General features: G+C 36.6%; 1 protein-coding gene across 7 annotated transcripts; it reads left to right on the forward strand.

Moving 5' to 3' along the window:
• Nucleotides 1–6,581: 6,581 nt before the first annotated feature.
• Nucleotides 6,582–10,402, forward strand: LOC148917311 (uncharacterized). 7 transcript variants are annotated; one of them, XR_016127468.1, is made up of 7 exons: nt 6,582–6,872; nt 7,081–7,162; nt 7,240–7,659; nt 7,749–8,067; nt 8,160–8,269; nt 9,044–9,219; nt 10,115–10,402. XR_016127468.1 is itself a non-coding variant. In XM_089053587.1 (7 exons), exons 3-5 carry the CDS (start codon nt 7,244–7,246, stop codon nt 8,265–8,267), a joined length of 843 nt encoding a protein of 280 aa, XP_088909713.1. In that variant the 5' UTR covers nt 6,583–6,872; nt 7,081–7,162; nt 7,240–7,243; the 3' UTR covers nt 8,268–8,269; nt 9,282–9,319; nt 10,120–10,402. The 7 variants fall into 7 exon arrangements, 4 of the variants coding, with proteins under 4 accessions (XP_088909713.1, XP_088909714.1, XP_088909715.1 ...); XR_016127469.1 differs by having other exon boundaries at nt 10,120–10,402; XM_089053587.1 differs by lacking the exon at nt 9,044–9,219 and adding an exon at nt 9,282–9,319 and having other exon boundaries at nt 6,583–6,872; nt 10,120–10,402.
• Nucleotides 10,403–16,851: the final 6,449 nt, after the last annotated feature.

Below are 16,851 nucleotides of genomic sequence, written 5' to 3' on the forward strand. Positions count from 1 at the left end.
AGCATTTGTGATAAGCTGGACAAGATGAATCGATGGGGTCACAATGAGACATCAACTAAGGTTCATCTTGTCAAATGGGGTTCTGTTTGTAAACCCAAGTTCATGGGTGGTCTTGGTCTTAAACAAACCCATTTGATGAACCAAGCATTGCTCGCTAAATATGGATGGAAGCTTTTACAGAGAGACCAAGGCCTCTGGAGTCATATTCTGAATCGAAAATACCTCAAGAATCAAAGTATTTTGAACTTTAATAAGTCTGCTCATATTAATTATTCTAATACTTGGAGAGGAATTTTATTTGGTGCTCAGATTCTTACTAAAGGTTTAAAGTGGAGGGTTGGCAGTGGTGATGACATCTTGTTTTGGAAGGATAACTGGGCAGGTTGTGGCTCGCTTGAGGAATTTTCCGTTATTCCCCTCTCTGAAGACATGTTGTTATGGACAGTGCGAGATTTTATGTCTGACCATGGATGGAATCTTGATGCTCTTGAGCAGGTCTTACCTACAGAAATTACGCAAAGGATTTGTGCTATCCATACTGGATTTGAGTCTCAAAGATTTGATAAATGCATATGGGGTTTATCAAATGATGGCTCTTTTTCTGTTAAATCTACTTACCTTTCCTTCTTTGATGATGCAGATATTGTGCCTTGGCCTTGGGACTTTATCTGGAAGCTGTGCTTGCCCCCAAAGTTAAAAACCTTTGTTTGGCTAATTGGGCATGGCAAAATCCTTACTAATGTTCAAAGGGAGAAGAGATTGATGACAACTAATCCTAACTGCCACAAATGCCTTTCTCTTCCTGAGACTATGGATCATGTTTTTAGAGGATGTAGTTTTGCTCTTAAGGTATGGAATTTCATAAAGGTTCCCTTTGATGTTCTTCACTCTTTCTCCTGAGGCTTTACTGATTGGCTAAGAATCAACCTAAAGAGCAAGATTATGCTCTCTGGCAACCTTCCTTGGACATTTGTTTTTACAGCCTCTATTTGGTATTGTTGGAAATGGAGATGTAACTCTATCTTTAACCCTAGCTATGAGCCTCCTACCAACCCCCATCACACTATTCTGCAATTTTCTAGTGAATGGCTTGATGCCAATAATGTGGTCAATGCTAAGCCTACTAGAGAGGTCATCCAAGTCCATTGGAATCTTCCTACCCTTGGCAACTTCAAATTGAATGTGGATGGCAGCTGTAAAACTGATTCTTGGAAGATTTGTGCTGGTGGTTTGCTAAGGGACTCTAATGGAGCATGGATCTGTGGGTTCTCTGCCAATATTGGGATTGGAAATATTTATGAGGCTGAGCTATGGAGTCTCTTTAGAGGTTTGCATATGGCTTGGGACAAGGGCATTAGCTCCCTTGATATTGATTGTGATTCCTTGTCTGTTGTCTCTCTGATTGTTAAGGCTTGTAACCATTCACATCCTCTCTTTTGTCTAATTGAAGACTGCAAGTTGTTACTTAAATGTAATTGGAGATGCAATCTCTCTCATATCTACAGGGAGCAAAACAGAGCAGTTGATCACCTTGCTAACTTGGGGTATGAGTTACCCTTGGGGCTTCATTTCTACGAATCTACTCCTATCTCCCTCTCAGGCTTTCTGCTGGATGATGAAATAGGAAGAGCCCAAAGTAGGGTTGTGCCTTGTTAAGTTTTTTTTCTTTTCTGGCTTCGGCCTACCTTGTAACCAAAATTTTTTTTTAGTGCAATGTATCACTTAAGCTAACTCAATTTGTTTTCTCCTCCAAAATGTTGCATGTGTTTCGCATGTCAGATTTTTAAAGGACCGTGTAATAATAATCTTGTAATTAAATAGCCCTTCAAAAAGTATCACAAGCAGTTGTTTGACACGTTAAAGTAGGAAGAATTATTAGACTATACATTCTACATTGCAACAAAGTTTTAGTTTAGGTAACAAATATTTGACTGAGCTTTAGCAATGAAAAATTACAAGAAGACTTTAACCTTCTTATTATAATATATTTTATGATGCGAGGAGTTGAATGAAGCATCTTTTCTTAATCATGAGTAGACAAATATATATAAATGGGACCACATTAGCAGCTGTTGGGATTGGGAATTATCTCTCATTGTGGAGAGGGGTGGTGGTAAGTTGCTTTGGTGGGCTCCTTCTAAATCATCATTTAGATGTTTGTTATGTCGTTGATTAGTACTACGGTTTTGATTGAGCTTAAAGGGTAAAGAGTAAAGGGTAAAGGGTAGGTCAAATGTTGAGATTGATTTTAACTTTATTAGAGTTAATTAGTGTAAGTCCCTAAAGTCTTCTATTTTACCAGAAAAAACCCTGAAGTCTTTTTATTATTATTTATTTTTAATACAAGTGATAATCTAAATTACAAGTTAAATGAGGATTTCTCACACACACACACACACTACTAAGGTGTCATAAGGGTTCGAACCTAGATCACTGGTTTGCAAATTAATACTCTTTTCAATTAAGCTAAATAACGTTGGCAAAGCCCCTAAAATCTTTAATTAGACTTTATTTGCACATTTTTAATGAATCTTTGAAGATTCTTTTATGTAAACGAGTTGCGTAAGTATCATGATGCTCATTATAAATATAAGCTCATAAGTTTCAATTTGGTTCTATCTTTGAGCCAAACTTGATTCTCTAGTAGGAGGAGACGTCCAATAACTTGAATCAAAATTAGTATTTAATTAACTTGTCAATTTGCAATGGACCATAGTTAAATGAATGATGCAATATAACACAAAGATTGTCCATCGAGAATTACTTTATTGGTGTATAAACTTTGATCCATATTGTCGTCACGTCAATGATAAAAAAGAGAAAATACAAAGTTACCCATAAAATATTCAAAATTTGTTAATAAAGTTTGATGTGGTACTAATTATAATTCAGGTCTTATTGATACCCAAAGTGATATATAAAATAAATATATGAAAACCCACCTTTTACTTTGTACGGAAGACGGCAAAAGAATAAGAAGCAAAATGTATCTTTTATACTCATCCAATTTGGTCACAGAAAAATTTGGTCACAGAAACAGAAAGCTATCATTGCATTATTGCATGTAGCCGTTGCCCCATATAACTGATGATGGGACGAGTGGTCAAATTCAAATTCCATACGTTGTTGTTTTCCATTTCAATGGAAGCCAAGCCAGAGCCACATATATATTTATGCTGCTGCTGGTGTGTGCACCCTTTGGCCTTGGGAGATTTGAGAAGCCAAAAAAGAAATGGCTCTCCGATGATGGAAGAGCAAAGGAAACCCTACTGCTCAAACAAGTGCATTATGTTATTTTGTTTGCCTTAAGATGCTATTTTGTGTGGTGTGTGTATTTTGTATTTAAAGAAGGAAAAAAAAAAGAAAAAAAAAATTACATAGGCACATCAAAGAGCAAGGAAACATACCAATGATGGTTGGTTCAGTTGGTAAGGTCCCTACACTGTGTGTAGCCCAACCAATGTTTGAGTCTCACTGCCAGATCCTTATTGGTCGTGATCGTAATTTTCCACATAAATTCATATTGGTGATAGATGACAGTTGGGTACCACGCTTAAATTCTTCTGGCTCGAAGATGTGGGTAGACCCTGACAGCGGTGGTGAGAATGGTAAATCTCCCCTTAAATTTTTGCTCATTAAAAAAAAAAAAAATAGGTAAGGAAACATGTTTAAGGTATTTACCAACTACTTTTTCTCATTGTATTCACCAAACTTTTTTTGTAATTTTCGTAATTATTGATATTTATTTTTTGCAAATTTATATCATATGTATGATTTCAATAATACATGAAAAAAACTACTTAAATATACTTAAATGTCCTTAAAATTCAAAATTTGTTTCCTGCCCGCACACGCCTCCATCCACATCCCAGTTCTTCCTCTGCCTAACCCATCCCCACCACTACAAGTATCCAAAGTAGCATCTCATTTCTTAGCCGAAGTGTGTCCGATTGATTTGTCTCTCTACAAGTATCCAAAGTAGGAGTTGCCAGATGTACGGAATTACTGTGCAAATCGACCATAGGGGATTATTTGTCGATTAACTATATATTATATAAGAGCAGCGTTCTACCTATCACCATAGCTTATTATCATATAACCTATTTTTATTCAATCGTATAATACCTCTCATAATACATACATTGTACGTCATGGAATTAATAATGTTATATGATGAGATGTACATGTATGTATAATACTAAGTTATTATATTTAAATGGCGCATCATAAATTCATTGATTGGGAGGATATTGAACAATTATGAGATCAACTATTCTCTCATGATTCCTAATTTTTTAGTATTAAATTACAAATATTTTAATATGAAGCGTACATAATTTTTCATGTCTGTATGTATTAGTAATCGTAGACTTAGATTCAAACCAAAAGGAACACATGAGATATAAGATTTGTACTTAGAATTTGCCACTCCCCTAGACTAGTACCAGTTGAGTTGATTTAAAACTATATTATTTTGTTTGCCCAAAAAAAGATTCCCCAGAGGACATTTAAATCATACACATCAAAATAGAGTATATATAAAATATCCAATGAAAAATTCCTAAAAACCAGATACAAGTATCCAAAGTAGCATGTAATTTCTTAGTCAAAGTGTCCGATTGATTTGTCTCTCTATCAGCATGAGGTAATAAATTGTGTTGGAAACCTTGTAGGAGTTGCCAAGTGTACTGATCTTATGCATTATGCATTGCGTTATGAATTAATTATGTTATGTGTAGCTAATCCAAGGATCAGTATGTGTTAGTTCCTCGCGTTAAGGACGCATAGATGAGAGAGAACGCAAAATCCAAAACAATTCCATACAGGCCAAAAATCAATGTTGTTATTGGTTAATTATCTAATTCATTAAACAATGTATTTGAGTCCATTTAGTGTTGTAATGTTGACTCACTCAAACCATCCCCAAATAAACAAATTGTCATATTTATATAAATTGCATTTATAATTTAGTTATAAAAGTCGTCAGTTACAAATGTCAGTACGAATATAAATAACCACATAAGGTTATTACAAATACGGAAGCGCAGTAACTACAAAGGGTTAATCCAAATATTGAGGACTTCACCAGCAACATCAGGCGCACAAGTGTACCTCCACACATAGCCATAAAGTTGCAAGCTTGTACAAGTCAGACATAGACCACGACGCACTACAATCTTTAAACTATCACAAGTAAAAAGTTACAAGTAGAGACTACGAACACACAACAAACTCAAAAATAGTTGATGCACTTATTACAAACAAAAACTAAAACACATGAAGGAAATCAAGAGATGGAACCCGAGATATGCAAAACGACCCAACAAAACTAACAAAGGCAACCACATCGTCCCTAAGCAAATCAAAAGCATGAACCCTAGGTCTGGAAGGAGACTATAGCACACAATATCTAACCCGGGCAAGGCATGGAACTCACAAGCTAGAGCAAGTCTATGGGGTGATCTAGCATGTCTCCTTGCATTCGAGCGGTTGACGTCACGCTGATGTTAGCAAAAGATTTTGAAATTTTTTTTTATCGTTGGCGTGTGGAATGCACGGGTCAACAGTAATTTTGTTGTTGAAAAACTTGAGTTGACATCAGCACTGCCAGAAACCAACAACTACAAGCCACGTGGCTTCTCCTAGAGGCTCCAATCCACAAATGTCCTCCAATCCAACAGTTGCACATTTTTTAGCTAAAAAAAATTGAAAAAAATATCAAAAAATTCTGATTTTTTATTATAAATAAATACATACCAATATTATTCACTTTTCACACCAAATCTTCATAAAAATTCATCTCCTTCCAATATTTTTCACTTTCTACACCAAATTATCTACTACAATATTCCATTTGTGTAAAAATACAAATGACCTCTTCCATCAAAGTCGGAGGGTCGTGGACAAACGTTCGAAGCGGTCAAAATCTTAGCGACGAGGTAAATTTTTTATTTTTTTTAATACCATTTTATTCATGTAATAACTAGATCCTAAATTAATATTTAATTATTAAATTATTCAAATAAAAGATGATTTTACCCCGAGAATATTTTAATGGGTTTAAAAATTGACTTTTTGTTCCGGAAAGAATTTGGGGATTTTATTAGTACCATTGAGCATATTGAGATGAGTCCGTAGACACATAATTAGCTTAAATCGGAGTTGTAATGGAAAAGTTACGATCAAAAGAAGCTTAGTGATAGAATCGTAAATAATTCAAAATGGGTTTTTAAAAGGGAAATTCACTATAATACCTAATATAAGAGCCCAAATTATAAAAAAAACCTTATATGAAATGGAATTAAAAACACACCCAAAACCCATTTACAACATAACAAAAAGGCTTTTAACTTCTTTTAAATTATAAAACTGCCATTGATTTATTAAAACAAACTCACCCAAAAATCTCATAAAAAAACCCAAAACACTCAATAGGGCATCAAAGTAATTTAATAATTAAAATTAAATTCAATAGGGCCATATGTCATTTTTTGGGCTTTTTTGGGTATGTTTATAGAAATTAAATAGTGTAGGGTTTATTTATAGTTTTAGTGCTAAGAATGGGTATTTGACTAAATATTAAAAATCTATTTTCCCTTCTCTCTCTCTCTCTCTCCCCCGATCTTCCTCTCTCACGCGAACCAACCCTAGTTCAGCCGTCGCGGGTTTTGGGCCACCGCCGCCACCCCCGGCCGCCGTTGACGACGGGACAGGTCCCAAAGGAACTGGCCCGGCGTCCCCGTCCTTCCCCACCTCATTCCGGCAGCATCCAACCACCACTGTCGCCGGAATTTGCTCCAAAGTGGCGGGATTCTTCGTAAAACATCCGAAGTTCGTCCCAGCGATTCCGGCCACCAATTCCTTCGATCTAGGTATGCTTCTTCTTCCATTTTTCGTGTTCTAGCTGTTTTGATACTTGCTTTGAATCGATTTGGAGCTGTAAGTGTTTGATTAGAAAGCCTAGCTTTTCAATTTGAGATTTCATCATTTCTATTGGGACTCATACTATGAATTAAACACCTGATTTTCAGTTCACCCATATTGAAGATTTGTAAACAATTAGTCTTTCTTTTTGCGCAGTCACTTTTTGATTTGAAGGGTCGTCAGCTCCTTCTAGCAATTTGGTGTGGGCTAACACAGTTCGAGTGATCCGACTTGAAGGGTCAGTCACTTTTTGATTTGGAATTTTCTTTTTCTTCTCATTTTATTGTTTGCTCACCTAAATTTATAATGATACAGGGAAATGACTTCTTTTGCGAACGCTCTGAGAAACAAAGTCTACATACATAATGTGTCACTGTCTGAGTTTAGGGTAAAACATAAAATGTTTGAATTTGATCAGTTTAGAAGAGTAGTTTTAGTACCTCATTATCAACTCATCATAAAAGATTTAATATATAATATAAGTGAGAGGATGGAAGCCAATGCTCCTAAAGGAAATATGGATGAGAGGGCTATTATAGTACTTGATAGGTATAAAGTAAAGCTTCCGGCTTCCTCATTTGATCAAGAAACGTATTTGGCTGGTTTTGAAACTTTGATTGCAAACCTGTTTCCCGCTGATCTGACTTTTGAAGCGACGGCTGTTGAGTTGAGTGATATTAAAGTGCTAGTAGCTGACTTCAAGCTTCACGTTCATAGTGTTGCATCAAAGAATGAGTAATTTTTTGATTTTTGACTTTTTGATTTTTGATTTTTGATTTTTACAATTTTATAACTCTTTTGATTTTATGTGTTTCTTTTTGAAGTGCTCTCCGTTTCAGATTTTTACGGTATCATCCCTTACTTCAAGGGAGCAGGCAAAGATTCGTGTACCCGACTGCAGCACTACTTCTGTTTGAATACCTTCAATCCCAAGGTAATTTCTTTTGGTTCGAGTACAATCATTTTGCTGAGAACAGAAGGACGATAGATATTTTAGGTGCTATTAATGGATCGAAGGATTTTGAGAAGATTTACAACTGGGGTGGTAGAACATATATGAATACCGCAAGAGATGAACTGGAGTATATTCGAAATGTGTATACGCACATCAACCAATTACAAGGAGTTTCCGATGCTGCTATGGTAAGTTGCTTTTTTTCTTTTCTTTTCAAGTTAATATGCAAGTGACCAAATATAACATATTCAAATAGTGTAAATATTTGTACTTTATGCAGAATGAAGAGCGCATTGAGCATGATCTTTCTCAATTGTTTCCTAAGGTCTTGACAGACTTGTATGCATTTTGTGCTCGCGAACTGATAAACTTGGACTTCTTGCAATAGAGGTATGTTTTTCAGGGATCCATATCATGATCATATTTACCTGAAAAGTAAAAAGTTAAGCAATTTGGCTAACTGGGCTCGATTTTATTTCAACAAATACCCACTACTTGGTGTTGGTTTGGCTGAACATCCTCTTACACTTGTGTGTATAGGAAACTGTATTTTCTGGCTCAAGTTCATCTCCTTCTAACGTAGGCACTTCTTTGAACCTTGTAGTGCCTGTAACTTTTATCAAATAACTCCCAAGTGCATTCATTCCTCTTGTCTGCACATGAACACCTTGTCTATATCACTATGCGTGCCATCTCTGGTGTATAAAGCAAAACAAGTTTTTTACTTGAGAGACGATGACTTTTCTTGTTGGTATAACTTTTCTGGTTAATGAATCTAGTGATGATGATTGTAGATATGTTGGGGAGGATTGTGAGGGCATATATGAAACTAAGCACTGAGATCCTTCTTTTTAGTTTTAGTTCTAGTTTTTAATACTGATGAACTCTTGAACATATATATTATTTGTATTTCATGACACATTTATCTAATGCCACTACAAACAGCATGGTCTTCTCCCAAGCTTAGATTCTCAATCCTCTTAGTAGGCTAAACATGCAGAGGCTAGCTAGCGCTTCCCAACTATTTATATTAAGATCATGTACAGTTTGAAATATGTCATTCAAATCAGCTGCCTTTGATGCCCCTAATATTTGGTTTGCATTAGGAAAGAAAAATTCTGAAACATAGCTGCATTCTCACAACTTTTTACTTTTCGATTGAAGGTTTGATTTTCATTGCAATCTTCTTGGAGCTATTTAATCAGTCAATTGCCAACTTAAGAAATTTCAGCAACTATATTGGTCTTGCTGTTGTTTTAAACTCTGCCATTATCTGCATATGTTGAGCTCATAAATAAGAAGCATCATGTGTTTGAAGCTATTCATTCAACCAAATTATTGTGAGTTCCTCTTTATGAAGTAATCCTCATTTTTGTCTTTTCTTTTGTTGCCAATATTGTAGCTTTGCAAGCCTAGTACAACTTAGAAGTCTGAATTTTGGTAAGCATTTTATTCAAGTTTTTTAAAGTTCATTTCTTATTAAGTCTCTTAGTTGTTTTTTATTTTCGTCTTTGAGTTGTTCCACAGTTTTTGAATGAGTAGGCAAGGAATATTTTCTAATGGTTTTATCGTATTTTATTGGTTTGGAGAGGAAGAAGGGTTTCTTTCTATTTTTTTTTCTTTTCCCAAAGAGGCACTGCAACGAGCCCTATTTTTTCAAAAATTTTGGCCAGTCTGAGCATCCTCAATTTAGTGTTGACTGTTTGGTAATTTGGCATGCTTGTACAGCTTAAGAGAAACCTTGTTATCGTTTGTAGAGGTCATAAATAAGATCTTATTTTCACGGGAGTTTTTGATAGGGTACCTTGTAAAGGCATGATTGATGATAGGATATGATTGAATCTTGTCTAAGCAATCTCTTGTCTTCTATTATTTGATAGTTGGCTTATTGTATGCTTTTATTAGCAATTTGATAGTGATGAGTTGGTGTATTGTACTATATTTATTTGTTGTTGGATGTTGTTTTTCTTCTGTGATTGAGTTGGTCTTCCTTGTACTTCCTAAACCATATGATTGTAATTTTGTGTGTGTATTATCTAGGGATAAAAGTAGTTTAGCTACTTTGTTTATTATACATGGTGGAGGTAACTGAAGGGGAGGACATTTCTTCTTTCCTGAATAGTGGTTGTGGCTTTAGTTTTTATGTTTTGAAAGTAAATGTTTTGTGGTCTTATCAATTTCATACTCAAAAGGTTTAGATGAATTTTGAAATGATTGACCATTTTTCTTTCGCAGTTCAGTTCACAGGCACTTGACTATTGGATTTTGGAGGCTTGGTTTTGAAGGAGACTAAAAAGACTAAGGGCCAGTTTTGCTTTAGCTGTGAAGGAAAGTAGTTTAGTGTGTGGTAAACTAAATAGTAAAACTGCTGTTAGTACTAAAATTAGTTTAAGAGTGTTTGGTAACTTTTTGTGTGAAAGTACTGTGATTGTGTATAATGACTAAGGACATGATGTTAACATTTTTTTCTTCTATTTTTCTGAATTAGTGAAAAGAATAGCACTTTCAGTTTGACTTGTACAATTCTTCTTATAGGTTTTCAGCAATAAGCCTATTTTAGCATGACATATTATACAATTACCTATAGGGTGGTGTTAAATGAACTCTAAAACTATCTGAGTACACCCTATGATCTAAGTATATTTCAATATTTAAATCAGAATATAAAATTAACTAAATATACTATATTTAACTACTAAAAATACCTCGTGTAAGTTTACCACTCAATAAAAAATATTTAATTATTTGCCATCTAAATTTCAGTTTTGGTGCTAATCTACCACCTCCGTCAATTTCTGTTAGATTTTCTAATAAAGGTGGGTTTGTTTTTAATTTTAATTTTTTTAAATTCATCTAAAAATTTAAATTAATAAACAAATTCCTAAAATAATTTTTAAAAAATAGAAAAAATAAGGATAGCTAGTCCGCGATTTTCCCCTTCACCCACGACAGCCCCTCCCCCCTTCCCCACCCTTGCACTCTTCGTCTATGGCCTAATCCCATAACTTTGCTTGCCATTTTCCATTACAAACATTCCTACCAGTCCAAAACATAATTTAGTCAAGAGCGAAGAGGAGATAGATTAGTTTTTGGAAAGTACAAAGCCTCTAAAACTCCATGAACTTCAGAAGAAAAGAGGAACAACGATGGTGCTTTTAGGAGGGAGGGAGAGGAAGACGGCGGGGGAGAGAGAGGCAAAGAGAGATGGAGTGGGGGTGGGGAAGGGGAATTTTGGTGGTGATGGAGGAGGAAGGGGCTGCCGTGGGTGGAAGGGGGAGATTAGCCCTTTTAACAAGCCCACACTATTTGATTTTAGGATTTTTTTTAGTATTATATTTGATTATGGTTAAATATGGTGAGTATGATGCACTTATTAAAATTACATTTATTTCACAATTCAATATATACTTTTTGGTCATTTTATATAAGGGTAAATTAGTAATTCATTAAATAGTTTGGTAGTAGGATATACTCAGTTAATTCACTAAATAGCTGGCAATGGGTCGTGTCGTGTCGGGTTCATGTATGTGTCAGAATTATATACGTGTCAAGAATGCTAAATCCAAACCTAACCTGTTTAAGAAACGTGTCATTTTCGGGTTGACCCATTTATTTCCCATGCGGGTTTCGGGTTATGTCGAGTTGACCCGCTAAGTGGTAGCAAATAAAAAATAAATTTAAAAAAAATCTAAATTTTGATAAATTAATCAAGTAATTGCATTTTGCCTCTCTCTATACATAAAGATTTAGAATGAGAAATAAAATAAAAAATAAAAAAATCGAAGAAAATGAAGAAAAAAACAAAGAAATGGGTTGGCTGGTTACATGTGTATTTTAGTGGATTAGCGGGTTATATATGTATTTTAGTAGGTTAGTGGGTTGACCCGTTTAATAAACGGGTTAAACATGTGTCCAGTTGGTAGGTTATATAGGTATTTTAGCGGGTTGTTAGGTTATATATGTATTTTAGCGGGTTGGTGGGTTGACCTGAACCCCACCCGTTTATAAACGGGTCACTGGCGGGTTGACCTAAAAATGACCCTTTTTTAATCGTGCGGATTCGTGTCTTGTTTTTTCCGTGCGGGTTTCGAGTCGTGCAATAGGTCGTATCGGAAATTGCCACCCCCTTATCCATATAGAGCATATTTAGAGGGAAAAACTCAAAATTAGCCACTTGTCATTTTCTAATTGGTTTAAGAAAAATTTTAGTACACTAAGAACCAATTAGAAAATGACAATAGAGGTTTTCCCTCCAAATATGATTTATATGGGTAATTATATAATATGACATGCTAAATTTCATTCTATAGTGAGGGCCTTATCTAATATCTTTTAATCGTTAGATCAAACTAACTAATTTGATCCAACGATTAAGAAATATGGCCTCATATAAGGACCTTAGATAAGACCGTACTACTAAATTCTACCATAAAGTCATGAAGTCATTATTTAGTGCAATATCTCTTCAACATGCTTAACAATCCCGAAATTGAATGTCATGACCAATTGCAAAACTGAATATATATCCATTCATAATTTTTTTGGCTAACTGGTGATTTGCCCCATGAATTTGTATCTAACTTTTGATTTACCCTTATCCATTATATATATATATAATTAAGGATATAATCTTTTTTTTTTTTTTTTTGCCAATTTTCCCCATGCCGTCCAAAGCCGCAACATTTCATCCAATTTGCCGTTAAATATGAGGTCAAAATGGTCATTTTGTAGGTTAAAAATAAATAAAATAAAAACAGAAAATTGAAATAATAGATAAAATCAAAAACTAAAATTGAAATAATACTCTTTCTCACTATCCCTCTTTTTTTTTTTTTTTTTAAATTTTAATAAATAATATTTATTATTATTATTTTTTTACGAGCAGTGGGTTACGTGGATGTGGGGCGGGAGCAGGATTTATTGCTGTAGCCAGGAGGCAAGGGTTGAGGATGGAATGGGTTTGGGTCGTAGTGGGCAAGGGTTGGATGATGGGTCTCGGCTGGGAGTAGATCTCGCGTGGGGATGGGGTGGTTGTATGGTGGCATTGGGCTTGGGGTGGATCTCGTGTGGGGATAGGGTTGGGGGGAGAGAGAGAGATAGATAGAGAGAGATTTGAGGGTGGTGATAGAGATCGGAGGGGAGGGTGGGGAGATGGAAGGGAAGGAGGGGACGAGGAGGAGGGGGAGGAAACGGAAGAGGAAGGAAGACTGGGAGTCAAACAAAGTAGAGCAAATATTCAGATATGCTCATATTCACTCATATTTTATTCTTCTCCAATATGGAGGTATTTATAGAGAAGTGCAACCCTAAATAAAATAGGAAATAAGTCCAAATTACAATAGAAAATAAATATAAATTATAATAGGAAATAAATCTCAATTATAATATGACTAGATAAATGGTAAGTAACTAAAATCCTAACATAGTAAGGAACCAAAATCCTAACTAAGTAAGGACTCGCTAACACTCCCCCACGAGTGAAACAAGTGACAAAACTAAAGCAAAGTTCACAGCGGAAACACAAGAGCAAACCCTAAAAAATAAGGCACATAGCAGAACACAGAAACTCTGTGAGCACGATAATAGGTAAGGCAGAACACAGAAACCCTATGAGCACGGTAGTAGTAGGTAAAGCAAAACACAGAAACCCTGCGAGCACGGTAGTAGATAAGGCAGAACACAGACACTCTGTGAGCACGGCAGTAGGTAAGGCAATACCAATGTAGATGGTGGCGACAGTAACAAGGTAGACGGCGACGGTGGGCTAGGATTATAGGTTAGGTGTATAGTGCAGCGGAAATAGGTAGTGTTTAGGGTTAGGATAGAGATGGATAAAAAACACAGCAACATCATCGACAATGACCATATCAATGGAAGGTGAAGCAAACAATGGAAACATCAACGACGACAATAGTGGCAACAGCAACATCAAAGCGGCAACGACAACAATAAATTCTTCCATATAAACTTTAGCTAATTCACGCAGACACAACTTCTCTTCACTCCCCCTCCCCCCCTAAAGAGGAGGGGAGGAGAGCACTTAAATTGCAAGTAGAATGCAAGCACATGTCACAAGAGAACCTGACTCTGATACCAAGTCAAACAAAGTTGGGTAATAGGACTAGATAAATGGGTAAGTAACCAAAATCCTAACATAGTAAGGAACCAAAATCCTAACTAAAATCCTAACTAAGTAAGGACTCGCCAACACTGGGTTCTTTGGGTCGGGGGAAGGGAAGGGTTGGCACTAGGTTTAATCTTTTTCTTAAATTTTTTCCAAAAAAATAAAATTTTAAAATGATTTAACTGAAAATTGGGTGAAATGTTGAGGAGAGGGAAATTAATGTTCATACCCTTAATTTTCTATATTAAAAAAAAAAAAAAGGAGGTGAATCGAAAGCTACGTACAAGTTCATGGGGCAAATCACTAGTTAACTCTAATATATATTTTTTTTTACCACTAAAACTCCATGACCAACAGCCAAGTGCAAATTAATTGCCAGTTCCCATCGAGTATATTCCATGCCCATCATCATCAATTTCTTCTACTCTCTTAATTTGTACTCCTACTTCGTTAAAATAGTCAATGGATTATAGGAGTTCTACCAATGAGCTAAAATATGGCAAACATAATTTATTAGTGAAAAGGCATATATACATGATATTTGATATGTAAAACCATAAATCGTACAGAGGTTGAGTATAGTTAGTTGGCCTACACTGCCGATGCTCTTTCTTGATTTCGGTCTCTCTTTCGCGATCTGGGTCTTCGCCTTGTTTGTCTTAAGCTGTGGTGTGATAATGTTAGTGCTCTTTCTCTTGCTTCTAATCCGGTCTTCCATTATCGTATTCATCATGTGGCGGTCAATTTTCATTGCGCCCAGTTAAAGGTTGGTCATTGTGTCCAGTTAAAGATGTCGTCTATGTTTCTATTCACGACAAGGTTGCTGATATTCTTACTAAAGGCTTGTCTATGTAGAGAAATTGAGAGAGGTAAGAGAAGAATAAGATGTAGAATAGGAAGAATAACCCATGATGATTATTCTGGTTGTATTAGAGTTCTTTAATATGCTATACAATTGACTTTGTACATGAATATAAACAGGTAACTAATACAAACGGTAAAACATAAAATAGGCAGTTCCAAGATTATAGGGATTGATTGAGATACTGAATCAATCACACTTGAATGGCTACAGACTGCCGTGACTTGAGGGGAGTGTCTTGCATATTCATTGGCTGATGGGTAGGATGCTCTTCACGCCCCCTCAAGAGAAAAGGAACAAAGTAGAGGTTGAGCTTGGTAGCAAGTTGAGTAAACCGTTCACGAGACAAGCTTTTGGTGAAGAGATCGGCAAGTTGAGAAGCAGAGGGAACATAGTGCGTCTAAAGAACACCTTGGGAAATTAACTCGTGAACAAAATGGTAGTCGATTTGAATATGGCGGGTACGAGCATGGAAGACGAGATTCGCGGCCATGTGGAGGGCAGATATGTTGTCGACAAAGATACATGGAGGGGAACGAACAGGAATACCCAACTCTCGAAACAAGTAGCCAAACCAACGAAGCTCAGCTGCAGTGGTAGCAAGTGCCCGATACTCGGCTTCAGAGCTTGAGCGGGATACGGTGGATTGTTTCTTAGTAGTCCAAATTAGAATATTAGGACCAAGGAAAACACATGCCCCGGTAGTAGAGCGGCGGTCATAATGGAGCCGGCCCAGTCAGCGTCGGAGAAGGCTCGCAAAATGAGGTTAGCAGAAGCACGAAAGAGAAGGCCATGCTCAAGAGTGCCCTTAATGTAGCGATAGATCCTTTTAACAGCCTGGAGGTGAGTGGAACATGGATGATGCATGAATTGGCACACCTGATTCACGGCAAAAGCGATATCGGGGCGAGACAGAGTGAGGTACTGGAGGCCCCCAACCATGCTTCGGTACAGTGTGAGGTCAGAGATCGGATCACCATCATTTGCAGAGAGTCTAGTGGAGGAGAGCAATGGTGTGGGACTTGGTTTACATGCTGCCATATTAAATTTGGTGAGAAGGTCAGATGCATAACGAGCTTGAGAGATTGCTAGATAGCCATTGGTGTGACAAACTTCCATGCCAAGAAAAAAATTGAGCTCTCCCAGCCTGCGACTATCAAAGGTTGAACATAAGTCATCAATGAATTTGTTAACTGCAGGAACAGTACTACCTGTGACAATTAAGTCATCAACATAAACAAGGACATAAAGAGTATGAGAGGTTGTATGACGAATAAAAAGTGAAGCATCAGATTGACTATGGAAGAATCCTTGATGAATTAAAAAAGAATGGAGTCGTTGAAACCATGCACGGGGGGCCTGTTTAAGGCCATAGAGTGCCTTGTGGAGTTTGCAGACATATTTGGAGCGAAGTGGGTCAGCAAAACCTAGGGGCTGCTTCATGTAAACCTCCTCATGTAAGATACCATTTAAAAAGGCATTACGAACATCAAGTTGTTGCAAGGGCCAATTCCTGGAAAGAGCAATAGTTAAGATAGTATGAATAGTAGCTGGCTTGACAATGGGACTAAATGTTTCATCATAGTCAAGGCCCTCCATTTGATTAAAGCCCTTGGCAACTAAGTGTGCCTTGTGTCTTTCAATAGTGCCATCAGCTTTTCGCTTGACTTTGAAAACCCATTTACAGCCCACGATGTTCATGGTTGGTGTAGAAGGAATGAGGGACCAAGTTTGGTTCTTTATAAGGGCCGTATATTCTTCTTGCATCGAGAGAGGATCCATTGAGAAAGGATCCATAAGAGTTGCAGTTAAGGCATGGGGGAGAGGATGGCGTGTGGAGTTGTAGACAAGATCATGAAGGCTACTGAACCCACGTGGTGGTGGTGTAGTGGCTGGAGTTGTTGGAGATGACTCAATTTCTATTGAAGGAGGGGAAGTGCTTGCAGATTGATGAAGATGTTGGTTGGATCGAGATGAAGGCATAGT

This window comes from Prunus mume, linkage group LG5, assembly GCF_029339155.1.
Source record: "Prunus mume cultivar Tortuosa linkage group LG5, ASM2933915v1, whole genome shotgun sequence".
Lineage (NCBI taxonomy): Eukaryota > Viridiplantae > Streptophyta > Magnoliopsida > Rosales > Rosaceae > Prunus > Prunus mume.